Genomic DNA, 24,683 nt, shown 5'->3' on the forward strand with positions numbered 1-24,683 from the left:
AAAGATTCTTTTTTAGGTTGAGCTGCAGAATGGGAAGCATCTTGATACTGGGGGTTCGAAGGTGCAAACAACAGCGTAAGAAATGCCTTATGCTTGAAAGACAGTAGAGACAATCAGTCACCTGTTTCTTTGGTGAAGCTGGCTTCTGTGCAATGACACATGTTCCTCTAGATCTGGGAAGACAATCAGTGCATAAGAAGCTAAAGAAATTGTACAATGCTATTCCTAGCTGCACCAGATGAACATTAATGGTGTGAGTAGAAGATGTTCTGAAAATGAAGTAATTAATTCTAACAACCTTGAGAGAAAAAAATTGTATTCTCTTTTGGTGCAAATGTGTAACTTGTAAAGATCTTCAAACTCTTTAGTACCCAAAGGGTGTGACATAGAGATGAACGAAGTGGGTTGAGAACAATGAGGTCTCAGGCTTAGGTTCAAATCCTAGCGGAAGAAAAAAGACACTAGGCAATCTTTTTCCATTTGTCCAAGCCTTAGTGGACAGAGTTACTTGGTACCTGTGTTGACGGGAGGTAGCAAGTACTCCGTGGAATCGGTCAAGACGCATGCAAGTTTGTCCGAATACCACGGTTATTGAAAAAAATCTTCAAACTCTTTGAGAATCCTTATGGAGGTAAGTATAAAGTTGTTGTAGACATTGTAATACTAAGAGAGCAATTCTATTATGTGAATAAAGTGATTTCTTAATAAATTAGGAGTTTCTTCATAAGGAGGTCAAGTTGTTTTTATATGAAACCGTAGATGTTTCTACTTCTTGGTATACTTCTTATATACGTGCATTTCTTGTCCATACATTAATAAAACTATTGCTTTATCAAAAAATAAAAAATGAAATGAAACCACTTAAAAAGGGACGGTGATCAGATCAAACACCAATTTTAGTTTTCTCCTGGGTGAAAGGTGGTTTGCATAGGCGCAATTACAATCATGGGTACACCTCTATGTTCCCTAATTCTTTATTCTACTGATAAAATGGGTGAGCACTAATCACAATTACAATCATCAGTGCACCATAGAAAAAGGAATAAAGGGCTATCCCCTAATTCTTTATTCTACTGATAAAATGGCCCTGGTTTGTTTACAATTGACTTGTGAATCTGTTTTTCCTGTGGATATGGCGGTCCCATCCCCTAACACTACTTCACTCCCTTGGCTGGAGGTGGAAGTCCTTTCACTATACAATGATCAGTGAATCTTACTCTTCTATCTTTCGATCTCTGTTCTTTTCTTCTATGTATCTCTGTGCATCTTTATGTTTTTCTTTTATATTCTTTCAAAGCTGTACCTTCCTTGCACAGGGCTCTTCAGAGAGAGGTTGATGACTTGAGTGTCAAAGCCCGCGAAGCTGAGAAAGAGGTCAATATGTTGCAGATGAAAATAGAAGAAGTTAATCATAACTTGACCAAATATCACAAGGACATGGACTGTAAGATTCATATCTGTGCTTGTCTAATCTGATTCATGAAAAAATGTCTTTTCTTAGTGTTTGTTCAGAAGCTTCTATGGAAAATTCCCTATTGCAACTTGATTAAGTTTAAATAGTATCCTATCAGATTCTATCTGAATTGTGTAATCTGGTTAGAACCAATTGACACAGATTGAGATATTCTTCCTGAAGAACTACTTGAGCTTAACAGTCATTTCACTTGTGACTTGTCAAAACAATAGCAATCATGTCAGTCATTTATTCACAATCTGTATTTTGAGACATGTTTAAAATCTATAATAGTGATACCGGAGTTGAAAATTTTATTGTAACTTTGGTAAGTGCCTCAAAGATAATTCTCTTAACCAGTATATAGCTGGACATAAGGGGTCTTTGACATAGCAAAATAGCAGTATTGAGGGCTTTTGTTCTCCTTTATTTCATGCAAGTTATTAATCTCTTCAATGAAATATCTTATCTTGAGCTCTTGTGTTTCCATTAATCTTTGTGGTGATGATTCTTTTGTGTAGAGGCCTTACATAGATCTTTCCCTTTCTGCACTGCAGCAAGAAAGAGATTTCTGGAATCAAAGCTCCAGTTGATGGACCAGGAATTTGCTGGTATAGAGTCCTATCCTAAAATTATGGACTCAGTCAAAGAGAAAAGGGATGTCCAGAAAAGGTTGGTCAAAATGGGCCCATTTCCTATTATGTCTTCTGATATTCAATCGTCAAAATTGCACTTTTTGCTAAATAACCACATATTAGAGATTATGTTTTATGTTTTTCTTCAGAGTTATCAGTTCCACGAGAAACTCTTTTTTGATTCTTCTGTTTTCGAAACATAGTATTATGCTTGGTTGAATGTGGTTGTCTTTTCAAATTTCATGTGATGATATCAGCAAGTTCAACATCGCCGATGGTATGCGACAAATGTTCGATCCATTTGAAAGAGTTGCTCGTGCTCATCATATTTGCCCTTGCTGTGAGCGTCCTTTCTCTGCTGAAGAGGAAGATGAATTTGTTAAGAAGGTTGTTATTTTATTTCTATTTGTTATTCTTTCTGTTGGAGGGCCATCTTCTGACTACTACTTTCCTGGCTCTTTTTTTGTTTGTCACTGCAGCAACGTGTAAAAGCTGCAAGCTCTGCTGAGCATATTAAAGTATTGGCTATGGAGTCTTCAAATGCTGATTCTCGTTTCCAACAAATAGACAAGCTTCGTTTGGTTTATGAAGAGTATGTCAAAGTTGGGAAGGAGTCAATACCTCAAGCAGAGAAGAATTTAAATGAGCTAAATGAAGAATTGGACCAAAAAAATCAGGCTCTTGATGATGTAATTTCAGTTCCTGTTATATATTATATTCTAGCATTGGGACTTTATTAGTATAGTCAAACTGTTATGTGACTGCTTAGGTAATGACTTGTTTGACCTACCCTCCACCATTTTGGCCCTATTCCCCACCATTTTTTATAGAATTTCCTCTTCTTTTTGTTTTCTGATGCCCTCTTCTCCTCCTCTCAGTAGAGATTCTAAGTTAGGACTCAGCAAAATGGATATATCTGCTCCTAAGGAGATATCTCCTGTGGCCGATTCCGAATTACATACATCAGTGGATGAATAATAGGTGATGGAGGATATCCATCATCCTTTAGTATTTTATCTGAATTACAGCTAATATATATAAGCATATTTGTCTTCCAAACAAGACATTGACGATATGCTGGGCAATTTTAGCGTACACCTATTATAGATGTATGTGCACCGGGCTGCCCTTTTTTATATTAGCTGTAGATCTTACCGAGTTTCAAACCATGCGCGACTAGCTCTCATGAATTCCTTGGTTATCAAAAATATGTTTTCTGTAGATCTTGTCTTGGAGTTTACCTTCACAATGGATTATATGATCTCTTGACATCCTTTGATGTTGATTTCACTGGTTCCTGTTAGGATGTTTTGCATGCTTTTTTCATGATATTATATATTTCTCATCCTCATGATTTCTCATTATCAATTTAAGTTAGGTATAGAAGTTAAGATAGTCATCAAACTCTGAAAATATCGATCCCCCTATTAACTCCATCAGAGATTAAGGACAGCACAAACAAGTTGACCAAGGTCATCCCACAAGTGGCTGCCTACTTTGCTGGAACATCCTCTGCTTACCTGTGCTTTGTCCCTATCCAACTTCTCTTTATGTTTCCCTTTTTCTTTCACATTGTTGCTCTTTCTGCTGTTGGCGAATGTACACCCTTTTGTAAGGTGTAAGTTAAACCGCGTATCAGGATCTACTCGATTAAGTTCTGTTTCATGCTGGTTTAAATAACTTCCTGTATGTTGATTTCTTGTTTTCTGCTATTTGCAAATTACAAAGAACTCAGAATTTTATTAGGTGGGTGCTCCGCTATATTGGCTTGACAGAGTTTGAAAACGTGGATTTGTCTGAGTTATATCCATGTTTTAATGTTGCTTCATTGTTTTTTCCAGCTTCCTGAGCTTGCTCAAGGCTTTGCTTTATAGCTTCCACCTGATGTTAAACCATAAATCATTAGGAGTAGTGGACCCAGCCTAAGTTCACACCTAGATATGAAGTAGTCAGGCGTTTGCTTTCCTTGGCTGGTTTCAGCCAAGTTCTGTGGTTGTTTTGGACTTCCATGCAATAAAACTTTAAAATATTGCCTGCCAAGCCTGAGGGTGAGGTTTTTGTGAAAACGATTATTGTTATTAGATAAATAAACAATGTGTCACGTCTTGTTTTCATCCACTGCTTATCATGTGTAGTTCTAGTCACATCATTTTCTTTGGGATGCGGCGGACGGGGCAAGGAACTTTCACTTGGTGCAGTGGGAGATGGTCACATCACCTAAAAAATAGGGAGGGTTTGGTATTATACTTAAAGTGTTAACAGAGCATTGCTGGATAAATGGTTGTGGAGATTTGGGGCGTGATGTAAATGCTTTTTGGAGAGAGGTAATAGTTGATAAATATGGGGCTATGGAAGGGGAGTGGAGTTCTAGAATGTGTCTATGCCTTTTGGTGTGGTTTGTGGAGGAACATCATGAAGGGATGGGATGATTTCGGACTAAATATCTCATTCAAGGTTGGAAATTGGAAGAAAGTTAATTTTTGGGGTCATAGGTGGTGTGGGGATAGTTTATTGTAAGATGATTTTCCCAGCCTACACAAAATATCTTGCCAAAGAGACTAGAGAATACAACAAATTAGGGGGACGCAAGGTGAGAGACTTTTGGGACTTGAGATTTAGGAGAGACTTCCACGACTGGGTGGGGACTGAGTTTCAAAGATTGTTGACTCTACTCCATAAGCAAGTTACAACGGTAGATAATCTCGATGCTTTGTGGTGGGGTTTGTGGAAGAATGGCATGTTCTCCGTCAGTTTTTTTTTTATGAGAACTTTTGGTTAGGGAAGAGGAAATTTTCTTTTGTATTGCAGTGTGTATACCAAAGGTGCCGAGAAGTGTGTGTTTAGCTACTAGAGGGGTGAAATTGCCAGCGAAAAATCTTAGAAAGCGGAAGGTTTTCTGCGTTAGCTGGTGTTATATGTGCAATGAGGCGGGCAGGATATGGATCATCTCTTTTTCATTGCGGTCTTACCATGAAGCTATGATGAGATATGTTTAGGTGGTTTGGTACTCCTTGGGCTATGTCAAGAACTGTGTATGAGTTGATGTTCAGTTGGAAGAGCCTGAGAAGGAGGAGAATGCGCAGGGCTTGGAACGTGGCTCCACTTGCGTTAATGTGGGTGGCATGGAGAGAGAGAAATACGAGAGCTTTTGAGGAGGTAGAGTCGAGTTTTACTCGATGGAGGAGTAGTCTTCGATCCCTTATTTTCTTTTGGTGCACCCATAGTGTTCCCAATTGTATAGAAGATTGGATGGAGTTTGTAGAGAACATTTCTTTTTGTAGATTCTTTACCTTTCGGAATACCTCTTGTATACAACCAGATTTTTGGCCATGTTTATGAATGAAAATACGTTCATCAAAAACAACATTCAAATAATATTGGTTGTGATATTGGACACACACTTCTCAGAGCTTGCAAGTGAAAGGGAACTAATATTCATACATGTGTCCACAAATATTCTAATTGTACATGATAATCCTTTTTGCTGGCAGGTGTTAGGTGTCTTGGCTCAGATAAAGGCCGAGAAGGATGCAGTTGATGCGCTAATACAACCTGTAGAAACATCTGACAGACTTTTCCAAGAAATTCAAGCTCGGCAGAAACAGGTTGATGATTTGGAATATGGTCTTGATATCCGTGGGCAAGGAGTAAGATCCATGGAGGAAATTCAATCAGAATTGGATGACCTGCAGAGCAAAAAGTAAAAGTTATTTCTGTCCGCTAAACTACATCTTCTTTCTTCTTTTCTGAATGTCATGCCATATTTGTGGCCTGCATAAACTCTATTTTTGAATTGTAGTATACTTCCTTATGCTTTTAGATTGTAACTATTATCATGTCCTATAACTGACAACCAGAGACAATTTGTATACGGAGGTGGAGAAGCTGAGAAATGACCAGAGATACATGGAAAATGAATATGCAAGTTTCCAACTAAGATGGGCTAATGTAAGGGAAGAGAAGTCACGAGTAGCAAACAGATTGGAGCAAATCAAAAGGATAGAAGAGGAATTAGATCGCTTTGTGGAGGAGAAAAATCAAATTGAGCTTGAAGAGAAGGTAATTGTTTCATTATCAATATTTTATTAGATTCATGATTATCATAGTTGCATTTAGCTAGCCAATAGCATATAGTTTCATTGTTTATGGCATGTACTCTTCTTCCTTGGGTAAGCTGTTTTGCTGCTAGCATGTATAGTCTTCGTGGAGTCTCGTAAAGGAGCAGTATATTGATAGTTGTATGCAAATAGCACCTGTAATCTGTCACATCTATACTTGCTCCACTTTGTCCCTTGTTTATCAGACCTTGCCAGGACTACTCATTTTTTGTATTAAAAATATCTGAGAAAAGGGCACATATAACATGCACCTTTAGTCATTTACCTAATTCATAGAGAAACTGATACATTTGTAACCATTCTCGAAATAGGTGATGGGTATTATTGAAATAGGGCTCAAATTCTTGAAAAGTATCGTTTACACTGACAAAGATCTCGTGGAGGAGGTTGATAATTTTTTTGATCTTTCCACATCAGAGAATACCCAATGAAAACGCACTTAAGGGCTCTAGGATCAAGTTTTCCAGCATTCCTTGTTTGGATGATGCAGCCACAACCAAAAATCTTTGGAGGAACAATATATTCATTCTTACCCTTTAAAGCTTCAGAAGAACTCTGAAAATTGAGGGTTTAAAGTGACATTATATTGATAAGATAGACAATTACTAGAATGACACCCCCACAGTAAGGGATTGGTAGAATTATGATAAACATAGGATATCTTGCTACTTCTAACAAATGCCTATTCTTCCATTCAATAGTCCCATTTTGTGCACTAGTGTAAGGAAAACTAATTTGGGTGACGGACTATCACATTGGACTTCAAATAAGTACCAAATCTTTTATCCATGTATTCAGTGCCATTGTCAGTTCTCAGTTTTTTTTTAATCTTAGCCTCAAATTAAGTAGAGATCATTTTATGAAATGACTGAAAGCACGAGAGCTTCATTTTAAGCTTTTAGCAAATGCACCCAAGTCATCCTCGTCCAACAATAAATAGAAGTAACAAACCATTGTCTACTAGGCAAACACTGTTTGAGTAGGACCCCATACATAAGAATGTTTCGTAAAAAGGAGTAGTACTTTTATTATCGCTCAAAGGATAAGAGTTTCTACTTTCTAGTATGATTGGCATAATTACAAGCATTACAAAATAAATGATATTCAGTTCTCTTGAAAACAAACTAGGGTATAATTTCTTTAAAACAAAAAATGACGGGTGCCCTGACCGTCATCCTTAATAAATAAAAGGAGGCTTGACCAAAGTTTTGAGTTCCATCAAATATGTATAAGCCATCATGCAATCTACCACAACCAATCCTCTTCCCTGTTTTAATATTTTGAAAGACACAATGATCAGGGAAGAATTTGATTTTTACAATTTAAGGCTTCAATGCTGGAACTAATAAATAACAAGTTAACAAGAAATTAAAATACATGGAGAAAGGCCGGAAGTTTAATATTGGGTTTACAAACAATAAAACTTGTTTCAGAGACAGGGTTTAAAGAGCCACTGATTATTGTGACATCCGTTTTGAGACATGTAGAGTAGAAGACCTTGGAAGAGCCTGTCGACATTCACACCATAATCAATAAGCCAAGAATAAAATTAAGGTGAGCAATAAAAGTAGTATGTGATTACACATAATTGGATGTGACAGCAATGGAGAGTCAAGTTTGAAAAGGAGTGACGGAGATGCTGAATTTCATCAGAAGGCAAGGTTTTTTCAGAGTCTGGTTCCTTGGATGTCTAGACATTTTCTGCCTTTATTGCTCGACTCCTGGATATACCTACTTGGTTTTTTCGGAGTCTCGCTCCTTTTGTAATCAACTTTTGAAATAGGACTGTATCATCATTGCACTTTGTTTAGAGGTCCTGATAGTACTCTATTTCTTCCATAGCCCAGTTCATTGGAGTAATGATCAGTGATTATCAACTCATCTTGCTTTGTGTCATGGATTATATACCGAATTATGAATATTGGGGCATCATTCCCTTGAGAGAGTTAAGTGCATTTAGTTGAGTTTCATATTTTTTTCCAGCAGAGTTTGCTTTGGTGATTTTACCGTTTTTGCTGCCAATGCTTCTCTTATCTTAGTATTTTCATCCGAGCTTCTTTCACCTTGTATTTTTCAAACCTGTTTTGAAATGTTTTTCTTGAGCCGAAGGTCTATCAGAAACAACCTCTCTATCTCACAAGGTAGAGGAGTAAGGTCTGCAGACACTCTATCCTCTCAGACCCCACTTGTGGAATCTCATTAGATATGTTGTTGTTGTCGTAGTGTCAAGCAGCATATACCGTTTAGAAATTTGAGGGTGCATAGTATTCAAAAGTCATGTCATAACAAAAGAATTATCAAGATTCCATTGACCATAAATAGCATCAGTCAGGTCAGGTGTTTTTTCTCTCCAATTATAAGACCAAGTAATTTTTCAAGATTGAATAACTAGTTTCAAAAAATTAATTTGTGTGAGTTATTTTTTACTCCCTTTGTCCCAATTTATACGACACTTTCCTTTTTAGTCAGTCCCAAAAAGAATGTCACATTTCCTAATTTGGCAAATACTTAATGATCATATCAACATTTTACCCATTTTGGGTCCCAATTATTTGGCAAAAAGCCGACAAAAATGTACTCTTTTTAAGGGTAGTTGTGGAACATTGCAAGTCTTCTCATATTTCTTGAACTCCTTGCCCAATCAAACTGGATCACATAAATTGGGACGGAGGGAGTACTACTTTTGTGTCACCCTCTTGTTTGAGTAACAATCCAAGTGTTTTTTTTTTGGAACAAGAACTCCCTTAGGGAAGAAAAAAACTTTCAGAGAAGAAAATTTGCAGAATTTGAAAACCTAAGATAAAACCTTCAGAGAAGAAAATTGTCACAATCCAAATTCAAGGGACGTGATCGACACTTAGAGCAAGTCTTAAAAATACAATGCATGAAAGCAACAAAGGGTATACATATATATCCTTTTAATACCATACTAGAGCAGCAAATAAAACATGCAACACACAGGTACAAGTCAATCAAACATCATGTCCAGATCATAGGCCTTGGGGGATCAAGTTCCCTAGACCAATCATGTTCTAATAATAGTCCCTTGGGGATCAAGTCACCTAGACTAGTCATTCTAGACCCTGGGCCCTAATGGATTCCAAGTGTTCCACTGATTGATTCATATAGGTCCTTACGGGTACCCGGGATCTGTTAGACCAGACATTCATAGGACCTTATGTATACTAGAATTCAATAGACCAAGCAGCCAGATATTGATATCTACGCAGTCAACTAGCATGTACATATTTGATACAAGTAATCATGTCATCAAATATTGTCGTGAAAGACCAGTCAAGCAATGCATATAAGATTGGTAGAGCAGAGGACTGAAAATCCTTGTTCCAACAGTTCCAATCTGGATTGGTAAATGCCAAATATCCCTATCATGATATAACAATTAATCTCTAGGATGCCATGCTCAGTTTATAGGAAAACAATTTGTGCCATGCTTTATGTCTCATTAAAGTCATATCTCGGAAATAAGAATGTATAATTCACATTGATTGTTCAAAATATCCTATATGACCTAGTACACAGCTCACCCTACAACGCACTAGGTATTTAAAAGCTAAATAATGCAAGTTCCAAATCATGATACTGATAAAGCAAGTATTCGAGAAGTTTAAGTCTCACTTGCCTTATAACTGGTACAAAAACCTTTCTTGAAATGCCAAAACATCTCCAATAGCATCAATGTATTAAAAAACACAAATAACAGGTCCAAATTAGTCCAGGGAAGCTAGTCTAATAATTTTAGGACACTTCAAGGTCAAAGTCAACTCAAACCCTTCCCTCGGGTCAATGTTCCGAAATCCAAAATTGATTAGATGGATGTGTTACCCATAAGTCGTACAGTCCAAATCTATAATTAAGTTTCAATCTTGATGTCAATTAATGGGTCAACTCTCAAGTTTTCCCTATTTCAAGCTTTAGGGCTAAATCTCAATATTTCTCAAATACAATGTTCTTAAAGGTGAAAATGTATCCCACTATCTAATACACAATTATGAATCCTATATATTGATACTTATGTTGAAAAGAATAATCCCCATGAAAGAAAATTGATACCTTAAATAAGGATTAATTATTTTTCCTCATTGTAAGTTTGATATTGAATTGGCAGTGCTATCTGCTTTGTGCCTTCCCAGAACTCTCCAAACATAGATGTCCTTAAGGTTTATTTCACCTTCAAGTCATTAGTTGCAGCTGCCATTTGGAGCATTCAAAGCTCCTCATTCTTGAATTCTTCTATATGAAGTGTAAGTGCATTGTTTCTCATTCTTAATTCCCTATTTAAACCTCAAGTAGCTAATGTCTTAAGATATGTGGCCCACTTCCCTATTAAACAATATAACAAGCTCACATATTGTATAAATATGTTTCATATGTACCCGCTTCAATATGAAACCCATTAAAATTAGTAAACTACAATTAAAGGCATAATTCCAAGTTCACTTTGAAAAATCTCATCGGGTTGTTACAAAAATATGGCTGGAAATAGGATCTGATATATCGGAACCCCACCTCTGGTGTTCAGAAATTGCTAAAACTGGGCTGGGTAGGCTCAAGATAGGTCGGTGACCCCCACGGAGTAAAGATTTCCCTCTAAAAGTAGCTTGAAAAAGTTCTAGTCGCTGGCGTGGGAAGCTAACATGTCACAGCGCTGGAGCTGTTGGTGGTGCGTGACTGTGCATATGGCAGTCTTTGGCTGAGCTGCTTGTTGGGTTTGGTAACGGGAGATAGAGGAAGCATGTGGTGTTGATTTTTGCACAACACTGATAAAAAAGTATTTTGACGCAAACAATATGAGATGGTTCTTCACTTGTGGGATCACACGGGGTATGTTGTTGAACAATATGAGAGTGAAGTTAACTCGACCTCTTGAGACCTAAAAGAAACCCTTGTGCTACATAGGGAGAGAAATCAACTTAAGAAAGGCAGCAATGACATATCATGAGCAAGGGCCAAGGGTATACAAGAAGTCTTATCCCTAATTTACGAAAGACAATCAATCAGCTAGTCAACACACACAAATTGATTTAAGACAGATTATTCATGATTGTATTGTTCTTAGTTTCTTGTTAATTTGATGCAACCCTGCAGACTTATCTTCGAAATTTTTACATGAACTACTCTTTTTTTTTTTTGATGAGGAATTTTTTACATGTACTTTACCGTACCTTAATGTCTGCTATATAAAGCTAGAAATATGGATATCCCAAGTTCACAGTGCATGCCTTGTAAATTTCAGCATCTTGCAGAGGCTTTTGGTTCCTTGTTGAAGGAAAAGGACAAATACTTTAGGGACCACGAGGATCTGAAAACAAAACTTGGTGAACAGTTGGAAGAGCAGGCAGAAATTAGAAGAAATTATCAACAGGAAGTAGATACACTTTTGAAGATTACCTCCAAAATAAAAGAGTATGTTTATTTTATTAGATGGAGCAAAAGATCATTCTCTAATTGTTCATATTGATAATTAATTCTCTTGCAGGTATTATGATTTGAAGAAAGAACATAGATTGAATGAACTGCAGGACAAGCGAAGCCTGTCAGAAGCTCAACTTCAAAGTTGCGAGTCCAGAAAGGATGAGATTTTGGCTGAAGTGAAGAAAAGTAAGGATTTAATGGGGAACCAGGATAGCTTGAGACGTAACATTGAGGATAACTTGAACTATCGGAAAACTAAGGCTGAAGTTGATGAGCTCACCCAAGGGATTGAATTACTGGAAGATAAAGTGCTGACTTTGGGTGGCTTCTCCACTGTTGAAGCTGAGCTTAAAAAGCTTTCACACGAAAGAGAGAGGCTACTTTCTGAGGTATGAATTGATCTCTATGTGAATATGTTGGGAAATTACTTTTGGTATAAACATCCAACCTATAGACATCATGTGCTAGCTTTCGACTCTCGATGAACGTTAAGACTCTAGAACTTTTCTCTTCTGGCTTCCATATGATTTCAGTGAAGATTGGCATATATACAAGCTTAACCATGATGGAAAGTTCAATTTAAAAGGCCAATAATCTTGTCTGGTTACTTTTCCAGCTAGAACAGCAGTGTCTCTGAAAGTAGATTCTTTCTGGGACACAATTGAGCTTCAGCCATGAGGACAAGAGACATGATTTCTTGGAAAGAAATTTGAAGTATTTCATCATTCATAATTACCAATTATCGCATCAACTACATAGTGAGTCTTGCAGTTGTTATTCGACGTTTCACTTGGATACTATTCCTAGTGAGTCTTGTAGTTGTTATTCAACATTTCACTTGGATTGGATTCCCTTATTCCTTGGTGGTTGTAATACCTCTTGAACTATTGGCTGACACCTTCTTTGCTTTGATATTCCTTTCTTTCAGTAATAGGACTCTGCATGTTTTAGATCAACTCAAACGTCTGTATCCGGCAAATTATTGTCCTTCGAATTTACGTGGTTACTCTTATTGCAGTTAAACAAGTGCCACAACTCTGCTACTATTGTCCTCCGAGTTTACATGGTTACTCTTATTGCAGTTAAACAAGTGTCATGGCACCTTATCTGTTTATCAAAGCAATATCTCCAAGAACAAAGTCGATCTTAAGCAGGCGCAATACAAGGATATTGACAAACGCTATTTTGATCAGCTAATCCAGCTTAAGGTAATATCTTAGTCCAAGTATATGAAGCTAATTGCTTAGTCATTTATGACATTAAAGTATCTAACAGTGTCATTATTGTACCTTGGACAGACTACGGAGATGGCAAACAAGGATCTGGACAGATATTACAGTGCCCTTGACAAGTGAGCTTCTCGTACTTCAGCCATTAGCTTCTTTCTGCATTTTATGTTGGTTTACGTGCATTTCACAAACAACACATACTTCTAGCACTTAACAAATTCTTCTAATTTGTTAAAAATATTGAAGATATATCAATTGGAGAAGTTCAAATATATTGTGTTTTCACGAATGGAGTTACAATGATTTTTATTACTTTTTTTCTTATGACACTTACAGTATTATCTTTTTTGAAAACCAAGAAATCCCTGAGGGTAGTAGCACACTGTTCGAAACACGGTCAGTAATTAGCCCGCCTTTTGATATTGTTAATCTCAATGTTTGCCTTTTTGGGGGTCCTAAGCACAAAACAACAATGAAAATTACCAGTTTCCAAATAAATAAATAAATTACAAAACAACAAAGATTCTAAATCTTTTCTATATTTGCAAAGTACTACTTCATGCCATACTTCCATTTTCCTAATATTTTCATCCTTAATACTCTCCCTCTAGTTGGAGTGTACATATTTTATGAAAAGTTACATATTCTATGCTCCTAATTTGTCACAAATTTACTTAATTTTTGTGCTACAGACCGACTTTTTAAAATATCTGCTAATTGATCATGTAAGAGCTTGTTTGGATCGACTTATTTTAGGTGCTTTTAAGCCAAAGTAGCTTTTAAGTAATTTGTAGTGTTTGGGTAAGATAAAAAAGTGCTTTTAAGCCAAAACTAACTTACGTCTCATGCTTATAAGCCCATCCAAACAGTCTCTAAGTTGAAAAAACTAATGAATCTTGGCCCAATCTTGTGTTGAATGAAATGACAATCCAGTTTTATATGCTGTGGTCTGTAATGAAATAGTGTTTTAAGCAATGCGTATTACAACCAGTTTGTCATAGATCAGTTGCTATGCATCTGCTCCACAACTTAACGTTTTGAGAAGTTGCTTTAGCCATATAAGCTCACATGTAGCCAAAGTCACTGCTCAGTGTGTTGCCTCTGCACTTGATTTAACTACTATATCTTTCTTTTTTGCTTTTTCGTGAGACTGGTTTCTTGATACATGCAATGCACATGTAGTTCTACTGTGTTTATTAATCCTTCAACGCCTGCTACTGTTTTGATAACTAATGAGATTCTACTTCCTCATATGTTGCTTTTGTAACTAATGAGATTCTACTTCCTCCTATGTTGCTTTTGTTATACTTCTTTTCTTAGGTGTACATAAGGAAGTTAAAATCAATAATGAGTTCCTCTTATGGTGAACTAAATTTGATTAAAGAAACATAATTTCCCATTGTCTTCATTCGACCAAGCCATTAATCAAGAAGAAAAAGGAGATTTAGCTGATAGGTTGACATTCATTACTGCTTTTATGACATGGTGTAGGGAACTGCTGTATTGCTTTTCAAATCTTTGTTAGACTGGTGTTTACTAAGTTGATTCTACTTTTTGCATATCCCTTATGGTCATATAATGTTTGTTTCCTAGTCAAGGTTGTACAAATTTTTAATTCTGTGTTCAACCATTTCTGTATGTTGCATTCTTTTCAGGTGTCTCCTGTACTTTATGAGTGTGGATTCTAAATACGTTGACGTTCTATCTGGTTTCTCTTATTTCAGAGCACTGATGCGTTTCCACTCGATGAAAATGGAAGAGATAAATAAGATTATCAGGGAACTGTGGCAACAAACATACAGGGGTCAGGACATAGACTACATAAGCATTCATTCAGATTCTGAAGGATCTGGCACTCGATCTTACAGCTATAAGGTACTGAACTATCTTTAAAACCTTCTGGGTAGTGCTTTATCTGCTGAAATAAAGAGCATGTTGGATGGGATTAATATTGTCGCTGTTGTATATTGGATGTTGCTATACTTGATTGTATAATTACTAAATTCCCATATATGGTAATTTTTAGAATATTTTTCTTTGTAAAATGTGGGCTTTGCATTTAAAGCCCCTGACATTTGTCGATATTTTTTGCACTTTTCCTTTTTAAAATAATGCCTGTGATTCACAGGTTTTGATGCAAACTGGTGATACTGAACTAGAAATGCGAGGGAGGTGTAGTGCTGGCCAAAAGGTGATCAGTCATCTCAATTTTGATTTTTCTTTAGCGTGTTCACTTAATTTATATGCCAATAAAGCTTTGATTTGACCCTCCTTTTGCTTAGCTTCTCCCCCAACCCCCTCCCAAAAAAAAATGAGGAAAAAGATAAAATCCGAACCCCAACAGAACTTTCACTGAACTTCTGTTTCGCTTTTTTCTTTTCTTTTGGAGTGGTCTTTTACCGGAGTTTTGTTATTCTTCAGGTCCTTGCATCACTCATCATACGATTGGCATTGGCTGAAACTTTTTGTCTCAACTGCGGAATTCTTGCACTGGATGAACCTACCACAAACCTAGATGGCCCAAACAGTGAGAGTCTTGCTGCAGCTCTGTTAAGGTATGTGTTGTTCATTTACTAATTATGAGCTCCTTTTGGATGTGAATGCTTAAGGTTGCGTCTTTTTCCCTTCAACATCACCAGAATTATGGAGGACAGGAAAGGCCAAGAAAACTTTCAACTAATTGTCATCACACACGATGAGCGATTTGCTCAATATATTGGTCAACGCCAGCATGCAGAAAAGTATTATCGCATCACAAAAGACGATCAGTAAGAGCTCTGTGGTCACCATTCCCTTCTTGATCTATAATACCATTCCCTTGATATGTTTGTTTAGTATAAATATACTGCATTATTTAACTCTCCGCCTTCTTTTTCCAGTCAGCACAGCATAATTGAAGCTCAGGAAATATTTGATTGATATCGCATGGTTTCAGCTCTGATAGTATTATATATTAGACGCTTCACAGCTCGACTTGTGTATTTATTGAAAAACTAGTTACTCACCATATGATAGAAACTTGATAGGAGAAATCTCCTTCTTCCATCTTTTTTGTATAATGTATTCTGTAAATTAGTGTTTATCTAATCTTAAACTATATATGCTGAGCCACTTTTCTTTGTAAAATCTTCAACTCTGCATTTCCCCTGGTATTCTAGGGGAAGGTTTGCAAGAAACAACTAAAATAAGCTGGAACTCTAATGCATCTGATAGACCCTCAGCTGGGAGCTAGAAAGTCTGTTTCTGATAGACCCTTTGTTGCTTGAGCTATTTAAAACATAGTTAAAATTTAAGTAAACTTACAATGCAAAAGCATATAACGTATGTGTAGTTATTTTAATTCCTATATTGCTAATACTTGACATTCTTGTATATCTTATAGTAATGCTTAAAATTATAATATATATATATATATATATATATATATATATATATATATTTATTTTTTTCTCGCATAATTTCAAAAATAATATAATAATTAAACATTATATACTTCTACAAATATAAACCCACACACACAAAAACCAAATTTGCAATTTATTTAATGAACTCCATTATCTTTTATACATATATGAAGAATTTCTATTCATAAATATTAGATAGACTTTTAGCTTATCTCGATTCATCCTTCCAAAAAATAAAGGAAAAAGGAGTCAAGTTCTTGTACCAATTTGATATGAGTCTGAAGCTGAACTTATGCCTCTATTGGTAAAGGTCAAGTTCGTGTACCAATTTGATATCGAGTCTGAAGCTGAACTTATACCTCTATCAGCATAAGTTTTACCTGATAAACTTAGAACTAAACTTATGCCTCTATTGGTAAAAGTTATGCGACATTGTTCTACTATAAAGCATAACTTGTGTTTGTGTTATATTATGATAAAAAAAAATATAAATTTATGCCGGACAATTTTCTTATTTTTTTAATTTTCGATGTAAAAGGTCAGCCACTTTTTTTATTACTTAAAATGCCGAATGATTAACCCCTAGTCATCTGACGAAATAATTATGAAGAAAATACTTTTTTTTCTTATGTGTTGAAGTGATCAATCATACATAAGAAATGAGCATCGCTTACACTATAAGAAATGAAACAACATATTCTCTTGGTATTATTTCTTTTGGAAACTACAAGTATTTGGTAATTTTAGAAAGCCAGAAAGACCACTTAAGAGCTCTCTTGCAAGACAAGATCCAATGATCTACAATACCAAGTGCAGAATTAAGAGGTAAAACCATCATCTTTTTGGTCTAAATTGAATTAAACTCGTTGAGAAAAAAAAATCTTCCATCCAAACAAAAGAAACAAACCGGGAAACGTAGAGCAGTTGTGATGCATATTGCAAGTTTTAGTCCTGGTACTTCATCTCGGACATCTTGAACCCAGGCATGTCAAAAGAGGCTGAGAATTTCTCGACATCAACCTTAAGTTCTTCAATTTCCTTGTTGTTAACAAGACCCTTGTTGAAGTCCTTCAATAGCTTTCCGTACTCCTTCTGGATGTTCAAGGTGATCGTAACAGCCCTGTGGAGGAACTCAGCGATTTGCTCAAAGTCTTTCTCAACCAATCCCCTTGATGTCATGGCAGGAGTACCTACCGAACAGGAACTTCAGTTAGTTAATTCATGGAAATAAAACATTTAGGAAATTATGATAGCTGAAGAACCACCTTTTTCATGATGTATGAATGCATGACTTTGAATGTAAAATTGGCACAAACGATTGTACAAGTAGAAACACAATAAGCACCAAAGTAAATCTGAGGTGGCATTTCACTTCATGTCTCTTTCCATGTCGTTAAGAGACATCATTTTATATCAAGCTCAAGATATTGAAAAAGAAACCTATAATTTTATATCAAGCTCAGCTCTTACCAATACGAACACCTCCTGGGGCCAAAGCACTGCTGTCACCAAAAACAGCATTCTTGTTAACAGTGATGTTGCAAAGGTCACAAAGCTTCTCAACCTTGTTACCTGCAAAAGGCCAAAATGGTTAGTTTGTATCAATCACTATTAAACGCTTAGAAGACTTCCTCCAGATAATCGAGAATAGAAAGGACTTTTACCAGTCAAACCAAGAGGTCTAAGATCCCAAAGGACAAGGTGGTTCTCAGTCCCACCAGTTACAAGCTTGTATCCTTTGCTCATCAGGTAGTCACCGAGAGCAACTGCATTGGCCTTCACTTGCTTAGCATAAGCCTTGAATCCAGGAGTCGCAGCCTGTTTCAGAGCCACAGCAAGCGCACCGATTTGGTGGTTGTGGGGACCACCCTGGAGGGAGGGGAAAACAGCAAAGTTGATCTTGTCTTCAAAGTCATAAACTGCATCCTCAGGCTGGCCCTTCTTTGGTGGCTTAGGGCCCTTGCGGTAGAAAATCATACCGGCCCTTGGACCCCTCAAACTCTTGTGTGTGGTGGTAGTGACCAAGTCACAATATTCAAAGGGATTTGCCGCTTCCTGTGTCCAGAAATAATGAGATTCAGCCCATTAGAATACAACATATCATTTCCAGGATTCAACTGAAAATAACATAAACTTTTGTTTATGTAGTCACCAAGACTAGTATCAATTCACCGACGGAGTTCAAAACTTAAATGACAAGGACATCTTGATAGAATTGAATTCTTGAAAAGATGGACAGGCACATGCACATGTACTTTTCCCTTCTATATCACATACAACTTTTGTAACTACAAGTTGAAGCATGATTTGAGAAATCTGATCTCATTACACTTTAATCTGATTAGTTATAACATATAATAAGATCAAGATTGCAGCATTTACCGAAAATGAAATGAGAAATAAAAAAATTCGACTGCATGTTAATGTCGACATATTTCCTTGTCTTAAAGACAAAGGATTCAATTTTTGTTCCAATTTCTTAGATGCGCAAAATATCAGTAAATACTCTTAACAAAAAAGAACATATATCATATTTCCCTAAATGAGAGCAAAGGCTTCCAACAAGAAGACCTGAAGTTACTACCCCAATTAGGAATACACATACCTGACATTACAGAGAGTGATCTCGGATTGCATCAATTAAAATGGATGATAACGATTCACATCTGCTTTATTTAAGTTGCTTGTTCTTAGATCTTTGATACTATCGGATTGTTTCTTTCGCTTCATTTATAGTATTGTCTTGCTGTTTTTATAGTCTGTTATTACTGCTTCTTTTTCAGTTCTATCTGAAACAACCTCCCTATCATCACGAGATCATCACGAGGTAGGGTAAGAACTCCGTACCCACTACCCTTCCCTGACCCCCCGGTGGGTTTTTACTGGGATGCTTGTTGTTATTGTCGCCAAAGATTCACATTAAATTCAAGTGCTTGTTAAAGAGAAGATCTTTAAAACTTTCACATGAAATTATCCCAAAGAATATAATTAATCAAAATCGAAAACATTAATCCCCAAGCACTAGTTAAATCAAATCTAGCTCCCACATCATAATCTCACATCCACATTTGTTTTTTAACCACTATGGTATCCAGGCCAGCTTACGCATGCCTCGACTAATTCTACGGAATACCTGTCACTTCACACCAACAACAAGTACCATATACCGAAGAAATCACCTACTGTTATTGTCTCTGCTGAGATTTGAATCCTCAGATCCACTTATTGAAGAAAAGATCTTCAAAATTTTCACATGAAATTATCCCAATGGGCAATTAATCAAACAGAACACATGGATCACAGGGCAAAACATCCAGATCTATAATACATTAAGGCAATTCACACAAGCTCTAAATCAAATGCAGATCTACAAATCAAAGATAATCAAAATCCTCATGCAGATCCAAAAAAAATGTAAAAATCATAAACACAAATCAAAAATTTTCTTACCTGAGCAGCAACAAGACCACTAATGTGAGCCATATCACAAAGCAAAAGCGCCCCACATTTATCAGCAACCTCTCTGAACCTCTTGTAATCCCAATCTCTTGGATAAGCACTTCCTCCACAAATAATCAATTTTGGCCTAAAATCCAAAGCCTTTTCTTCCAACTTATCGTAATCAATATACCCATTTGTCGAATTCACCTTATATGGCAAGCTCTCAAAATAAATCGAAGTAGCAGAGATCTTCTTCCCACCAGATGTATAATACCCATGTGTCAAATGACCTCCAGAAGGCAAATCCAATCCCATAATCCTATCATGTGGATTCAAAACAGCAGTGTAAGCAGCAAAATTAGCAGGGCTACCTGAATACGGCTGAACATTAACACCCCATTTAGTTGGATCAAGATGAAAAGCTTGAAGAGCTCGACTTCTTGTCAGATTTTCAATTTGATCAATGTATTCGTTACCACCGTAGTAACGGTTTCCGGGTATACCCTCTGAGTATTTGTTGGTTAAAGCACTTCCAAGAGCTTCAATCACAGCAAATGAAGTGAAATTTTCAGAAGCAATAAGCTCAATACCGCGACATTGACGGCGTTTTTCCTTCTCAATTAGGTCATGGATCTCAGGGTCGACGGTGGAAAGGGGTTCATTACCCCAAACTGTAACTGGATCCATTGAAGAAAATTGAAGAAAAATTGAGAGAAAATGGAGGAAATGTAGAGAGTTCAATGGCCGAGGACAAAGAAAAGTGGAAGTGAAAGGGGGGTATTTAAAGAGGTTAAGAGGATGAACTAATGGTCAATAATGCCCCTCCCTCTCCTCCTACCTTTCGTATCCGCGTTGGATCTGGCTAAATTTAAATTTTCGTATTGAAAGATTTATTTTTGAGATAACGTTTTTCATATTATATTTACATCAAATTAATATATAACTTATTATAATATAAGAATTTTATATTTATACACATAATATACTCGTATTAATTTATTTGAATTGAATCTGGTTAAATTTAAATTTATTTATTGAAAGATTATTTTTGAGATGGCGCTTTCTATATATCTTATGTTTACCTCAAAAATTTTATGTAACTTATTATAATATGAAAGTTTTATATTCATACACATAATATACGCATATTAATTTGATGTAAATATTTGATGCACATGATTTTGTATTCTTTTCTTTTTCTAATTTTCTTCTCTATAAAAAAATTTTAAAAAATCATTTTTTTGTTTTGTTTTTGTTGATGTTGGGGTTGGTGAATAGAAGGACAAGAAGGGAAATGAGTAGTGGTTAGGTAGTTGAATGCTTTTTGTCAATGGAGGAAGTATTACTTATGTTGGGAAAAAATGTTTTTGGTAATAAGAAATATTGCATACATAAACAAAACAAAAATTACTTATGTTGGAAATTATATATATCATGACAAAAGGGAAAAGTAGATTTGTAGATTTACTAATGGTTAAACTTCTAAAATTTATTTACTTTTGAATAGTAGTTTCTTTTACATTTAACTAATTATTTTTAAAAGTATTTTTATCAATAATAAAATAAGTACTTTGTGCATGATCAATTTAGCAAGAGTGTTTTGGAAAAGTATTACTCAAAAATACTTTTTCTCCTAAAATATTTGTTAAATACCTTAACTTTTTTTTAAAAAAACAAACATAAACACTTTTGACTTTTCAGAAACTTGATCAAACTTGCTAATTGAACTGGTTTTTTTTTTGTACAGTGAAAATTTTAAGTATATATTTTAAAATAATTTATTAGTTGTATTGTTTAAATCTGACTTGAATAAAAACTCCATTTTTTAGATCACATCTTATTTTTTTGTTGATAACAAGGAAAACCCGCAATCGCTATTCTTTGGGTGCACATAAGGTAAGTCTCCGTTCCTATGCAATAACTCATAAACCACACAAGAGAGGTAACCTGCACTAGGCAAACTCGATTTGATGAGCTCAACTCAAAAGACAAATCCCTTACTTTCGTTGGAAAGAAGTTTCAAACTTGAGACTTCCATGCCTAAATAACTGGGCCACCCCGAAGAATTTCATTTTCTAGATCTCATCTTTCAAACTAACAAATCTTTTTCATGTTTATACCGCTTATTAATTGAGGTACGCATTCAAACACCATGATTATTAAAAAAACAAAACTGTATATTAAGTCCATTGTTTAGGAAATGGGAGTAACTTGCCCACGTTTGTGCATCCAAATCCAATTATCGACATTTTGTGACTTCAACACTACCGACATCCTGTGTGGTGATCTACAATTAATCAAGATTCAATTGTCCTTAGAAAAATCAATTTTTTTCTAGAGGATAATTTTTGTTAATAAATATTTTAGAAATCATGCAATATATATTTTCTTAATATATCAAATTACATATGCATAAGAAATAATTCCAATATAACTAATACCAATATTATTAATATATTATATTTCAACACTATTCTTATAACCCTACCAAACGATCTCTCAAATCCTAAAAACCATGAGAGAGATGTTTCTACTTCTCTCATTGTCTCGTATTAGTTGTTCCAATTACTTGTTAATTTATAAAATTAAGATATAATTAATTATATTATTTCATTCTACTTACAATTAATTATTTCTTAAAAGTGTAAACAAGTTTATAAAGTTTCAAAAAAGTTTTTAATGGGATAAATTAGTAAAACTATAATTTTATTTATAATTTTTTAAGAGATGTGGAGTAGAGAAGGTGAAAGACATTACTAAAACAGAAAAAGTAATTATATTTGGACTCCTTTTTTACTTTATGGAAATTAAAATTAAAAACTTAATATAATATTTAACCTTTAAAGGATGTGCTCAATTTTCGGGGCATCACAATAATATTTATGATCTTTATAAGAGGCCTTAAAAGAAGACAAATCAAAAATATTTTAACCTGCTTTGAATATTATATAATGCATGAAACAGTATGTCACAAAAGAAATTCCTAGTAAAACACTTTGAGTTGTGGCTATTTTCATTTTCTTAATCCATTTAGGGATTTCCCATTTGGTAGGTGATGAACCAACAACAATATTTTTGTTTTTTCCCAATTTTGTTAAGACATAGTAATATGTATTGTTAAAATGTTAATATCTCATACACCAACTGTATTTTTCCACCACCCTTCTGAAAAATATTATTAAAAAAATATTTAAATTAAAGTCTTCTCACACCACAAGAGAAAACAAAATTATTTTATTACTACCAACAAAGGTTGTGGTGTGACTATTTCACTCTTAATCAGAGGTCTCGAGTTCGAGCACTGATATAAAAAAAAATCATGTTGGGAGCGTCACCCCCGAATGAGTCCTGCAGTGCGCGATTCGAATTTAATCGGGTTCCATGAACTCCAAACATCGAGCGGGAAAACAAAAAATAAATAATTTACTTTATTACTTTTTTTCAAAAAAATGGGTTGCTTTAAGAAATTCAATGCTTTATTCTCAACAACTACTACCTACTTTTTCAACTTGTCTAATCATGGAAGAACTAGTAACTCGTTACCAAACTAGATATGTTAATTAATTTGGATCAAACATGGATTCTCATATATAGGGAATTAAGTTGGTGAGAGAAGAAAATTATATATTATTAAGATGGGAAAATAAAGGGTAAATGAAACTGTCCAAGTTGAAATAATGTAGTGAATGAAAACAAGTTATCATAAATAAATACTAATAAAAAAAGACATGTAAAAGATACACATTAAATAGTGTATATTTTATGAGATGAATCAACAATATGGTGGCTTATCATGTTAGCGCTCATAGATAAATTGTGACACTCATTTATTAATAATGAATTAATGTTCCAAGTAATTAATTATTCGGCACAGTCTCACAAGTAAAATCTGAAAATGATAATATGTAGGAAATTTTATCTCTATTTTATGGACAATAAAGTTATTTATAATAGATCATTGACTAATAATGATTAATACTCCATATTAGCAAATTAGAGAGCATCATGAAGATTTCAAAATAAAGATTTCGCAAAATAATTGATCGAAAGTCATATCACCAAAATATTTATGAACTAACACAAAAAAAATGACAAAATCGGCTAATTCCGCTTGAGTGATCCCTAAATGCTTTAAATATGTTGTGGATTGTGCCAAAGATTAATGTACTGCTTTCCTGAGTACTTACAAAGGGTCTCATAAAGGTTTCACAAAAAAATGACTGAAAGCTACACACCAAAAAATTAATCACCTAACACACATGAAAAAAATGAGAAAAATCGTCTAATTCTGCTTTTCTGGCCCATAAATGCTAAAAATATACAGTGGATAGCGTTGAGGCTACATGTATTGCTCATTCGGATACTTATGAAGGGTCGCATAAAGATTTCGCAAAAAAATTGACTGAAAGTCATATCATCAAAAAATTCAAAGGCTAACACATATTAAAAATATGAGAAAATCATCTACTTTTGCTTAAGTGGTCCTTAAATGTTATAAATATGTAGTGGATCGTGTCGAGGCTACGCGTACTACTCACTCGGGTACTTATAGAGGATCCCAAAAAGGTATTGCAAAAAATTGATCTAAAGTCATAATACCAAAAAATACATGGCTAACACACACGAATTTTTTTTAAAAAAATCGCTTAATTCTGCTTATATAACCCCTAAATACTTTAAATATGTTGTGAATCGTGCCGAAATTACATGTATTGCTCCCCGAATACTTTTGGAGTGTCCAATAAACATTTCACAAGAAAATTAATCGAAAATTATATCAAAAAAAAAATCATGGGCTAACATATACGAAAAAAATGAATAATCGCCTAATTCAGCTTGAATGACCTGTAAATACTATAAATATATCGTGGATTGTGTCGAGGCTACACGTATTTCTCACCGGGTACTTACGGAGGGTTTCATAAATATTTCATAAAAAAATTGACCGAAAGTCATATCATCAAAAAATT

At 35.1% G+C, this 24,683-nt stretch overlaps 2 protein-coding genes and 1 long non-coding RNA gene across 5 annotated transcripts in view; 1 reads left to right on the forward strand and 2 right to left on the reverse strand.

The window, feature by feature from the left end:
• Window positions 1-15,979, forward strand: part of LOC129880963 (DNA repair protein RAD50) — a 29,870-nt gene extending 13,891 nt beyond the window's left edge. For all 3 annotated transcript variants that reach the window (XM_055955244.1, XM_055955245.1, XM_055955246.1), the window contains 15 exons: window positions 1,317-1,444; window positions 2,011-2,125; window positions 2,346-2,475; window positions 2,568-2,777; window positions 5,580-5,788; window positions 5,946-6,147; window positions 11,461-11,630; window positions 11,704-12,028; window positions 12,722-12,847; window positions 12,938-12,990; window positions 14,593-14,743; window positions 14,997-15,059; window positions 15,290-15,423; window positions 15,508-15,636; window positions 15,748-15,979. In XM_055955244.1, coding sequence (XP_055811219.1) covers window positions 1,317-1,444; window positions 2,011-2,125; window positions 2,346-2,475; window positions 2,568-2,777; window positions 5,580-5,788; window positions 5,946-6,147; window positions 11,461-11,630; window positions 11,704-12,028; window positions 12,722-12,847; window positions 12,938-12,990; window positions 14,593-14,743; window positions 14,997-15,059; window positions 15,290-15,423; window positions 15,508-15,636; window positions 15,748-15,787 — 2,185 coding nt within the window. In that variant the 3' untranslated portion in view covers window positions 15,788-15,979. The remainder of the gene's footprint in view (window positions 1-1,316; window positions 1,445-2,010; window positions 2,126-2,345; window positions 2,476-2,567; window positions 2,778-5,579; window positions 5,789-5,945; window positions 6,148-11,460; window positions 11,631-11,703; window positions 12,029-12,721; window positions 12,848-12,937; window positions 12,991-14,592; window positions 14,744-14,996; window positions 15,060-15,289; window positions 15,424-15,507; window positions 15,637-15,747) is intronic.
• LOC129880966 (uncharacterized) overlaps window positions 1-24,683 on the reverse strand; it is a 55,749-nt gene that overhangs the window by 17,960 nt on the left and 13,106 nt on the right. The gene's annotated exons all lie outside the window — the stretch shown is intronic.
• LOC129880964 (serine hydroxymethyltransferase 4) lies at window positions 16,958-20,470 on the reverse strand. The gene is made up of 4 exons (XM_055955247.1): window positions 19,723-20,470; window positions 17,937-18,327; window positions 17,743-17,844; window positions 16,958-17,462 (listed from the first exon to the last, which is right to left on the reverse strand). Exons 1-4 carry the CDS (start codon window positions 20,398-20,400, stop codon window positions 17,218-17,220), a joined length of 1,416 nt encoding a protein of 471 aa, XP_055811222.1. The 5' UTR covers window positions 20,401-20,470; the 3' UTR covers window positions 16,958-17,217.

Source organism: Solanum dulcamara, chromosome 2, assembly GCF_947179165.1.
Source record: "Solanum dulcamara chromosome 2, daSolDulc1.2, whole genome shotgun sequence".
In the NCBI taxonomy this organism is placed as follows: Eukaryota; Viridiplantae; Streptophyta; class Magnoliopsida; order Solanales; family Solanaceae; genus Solanum; species Solanum dulcamara.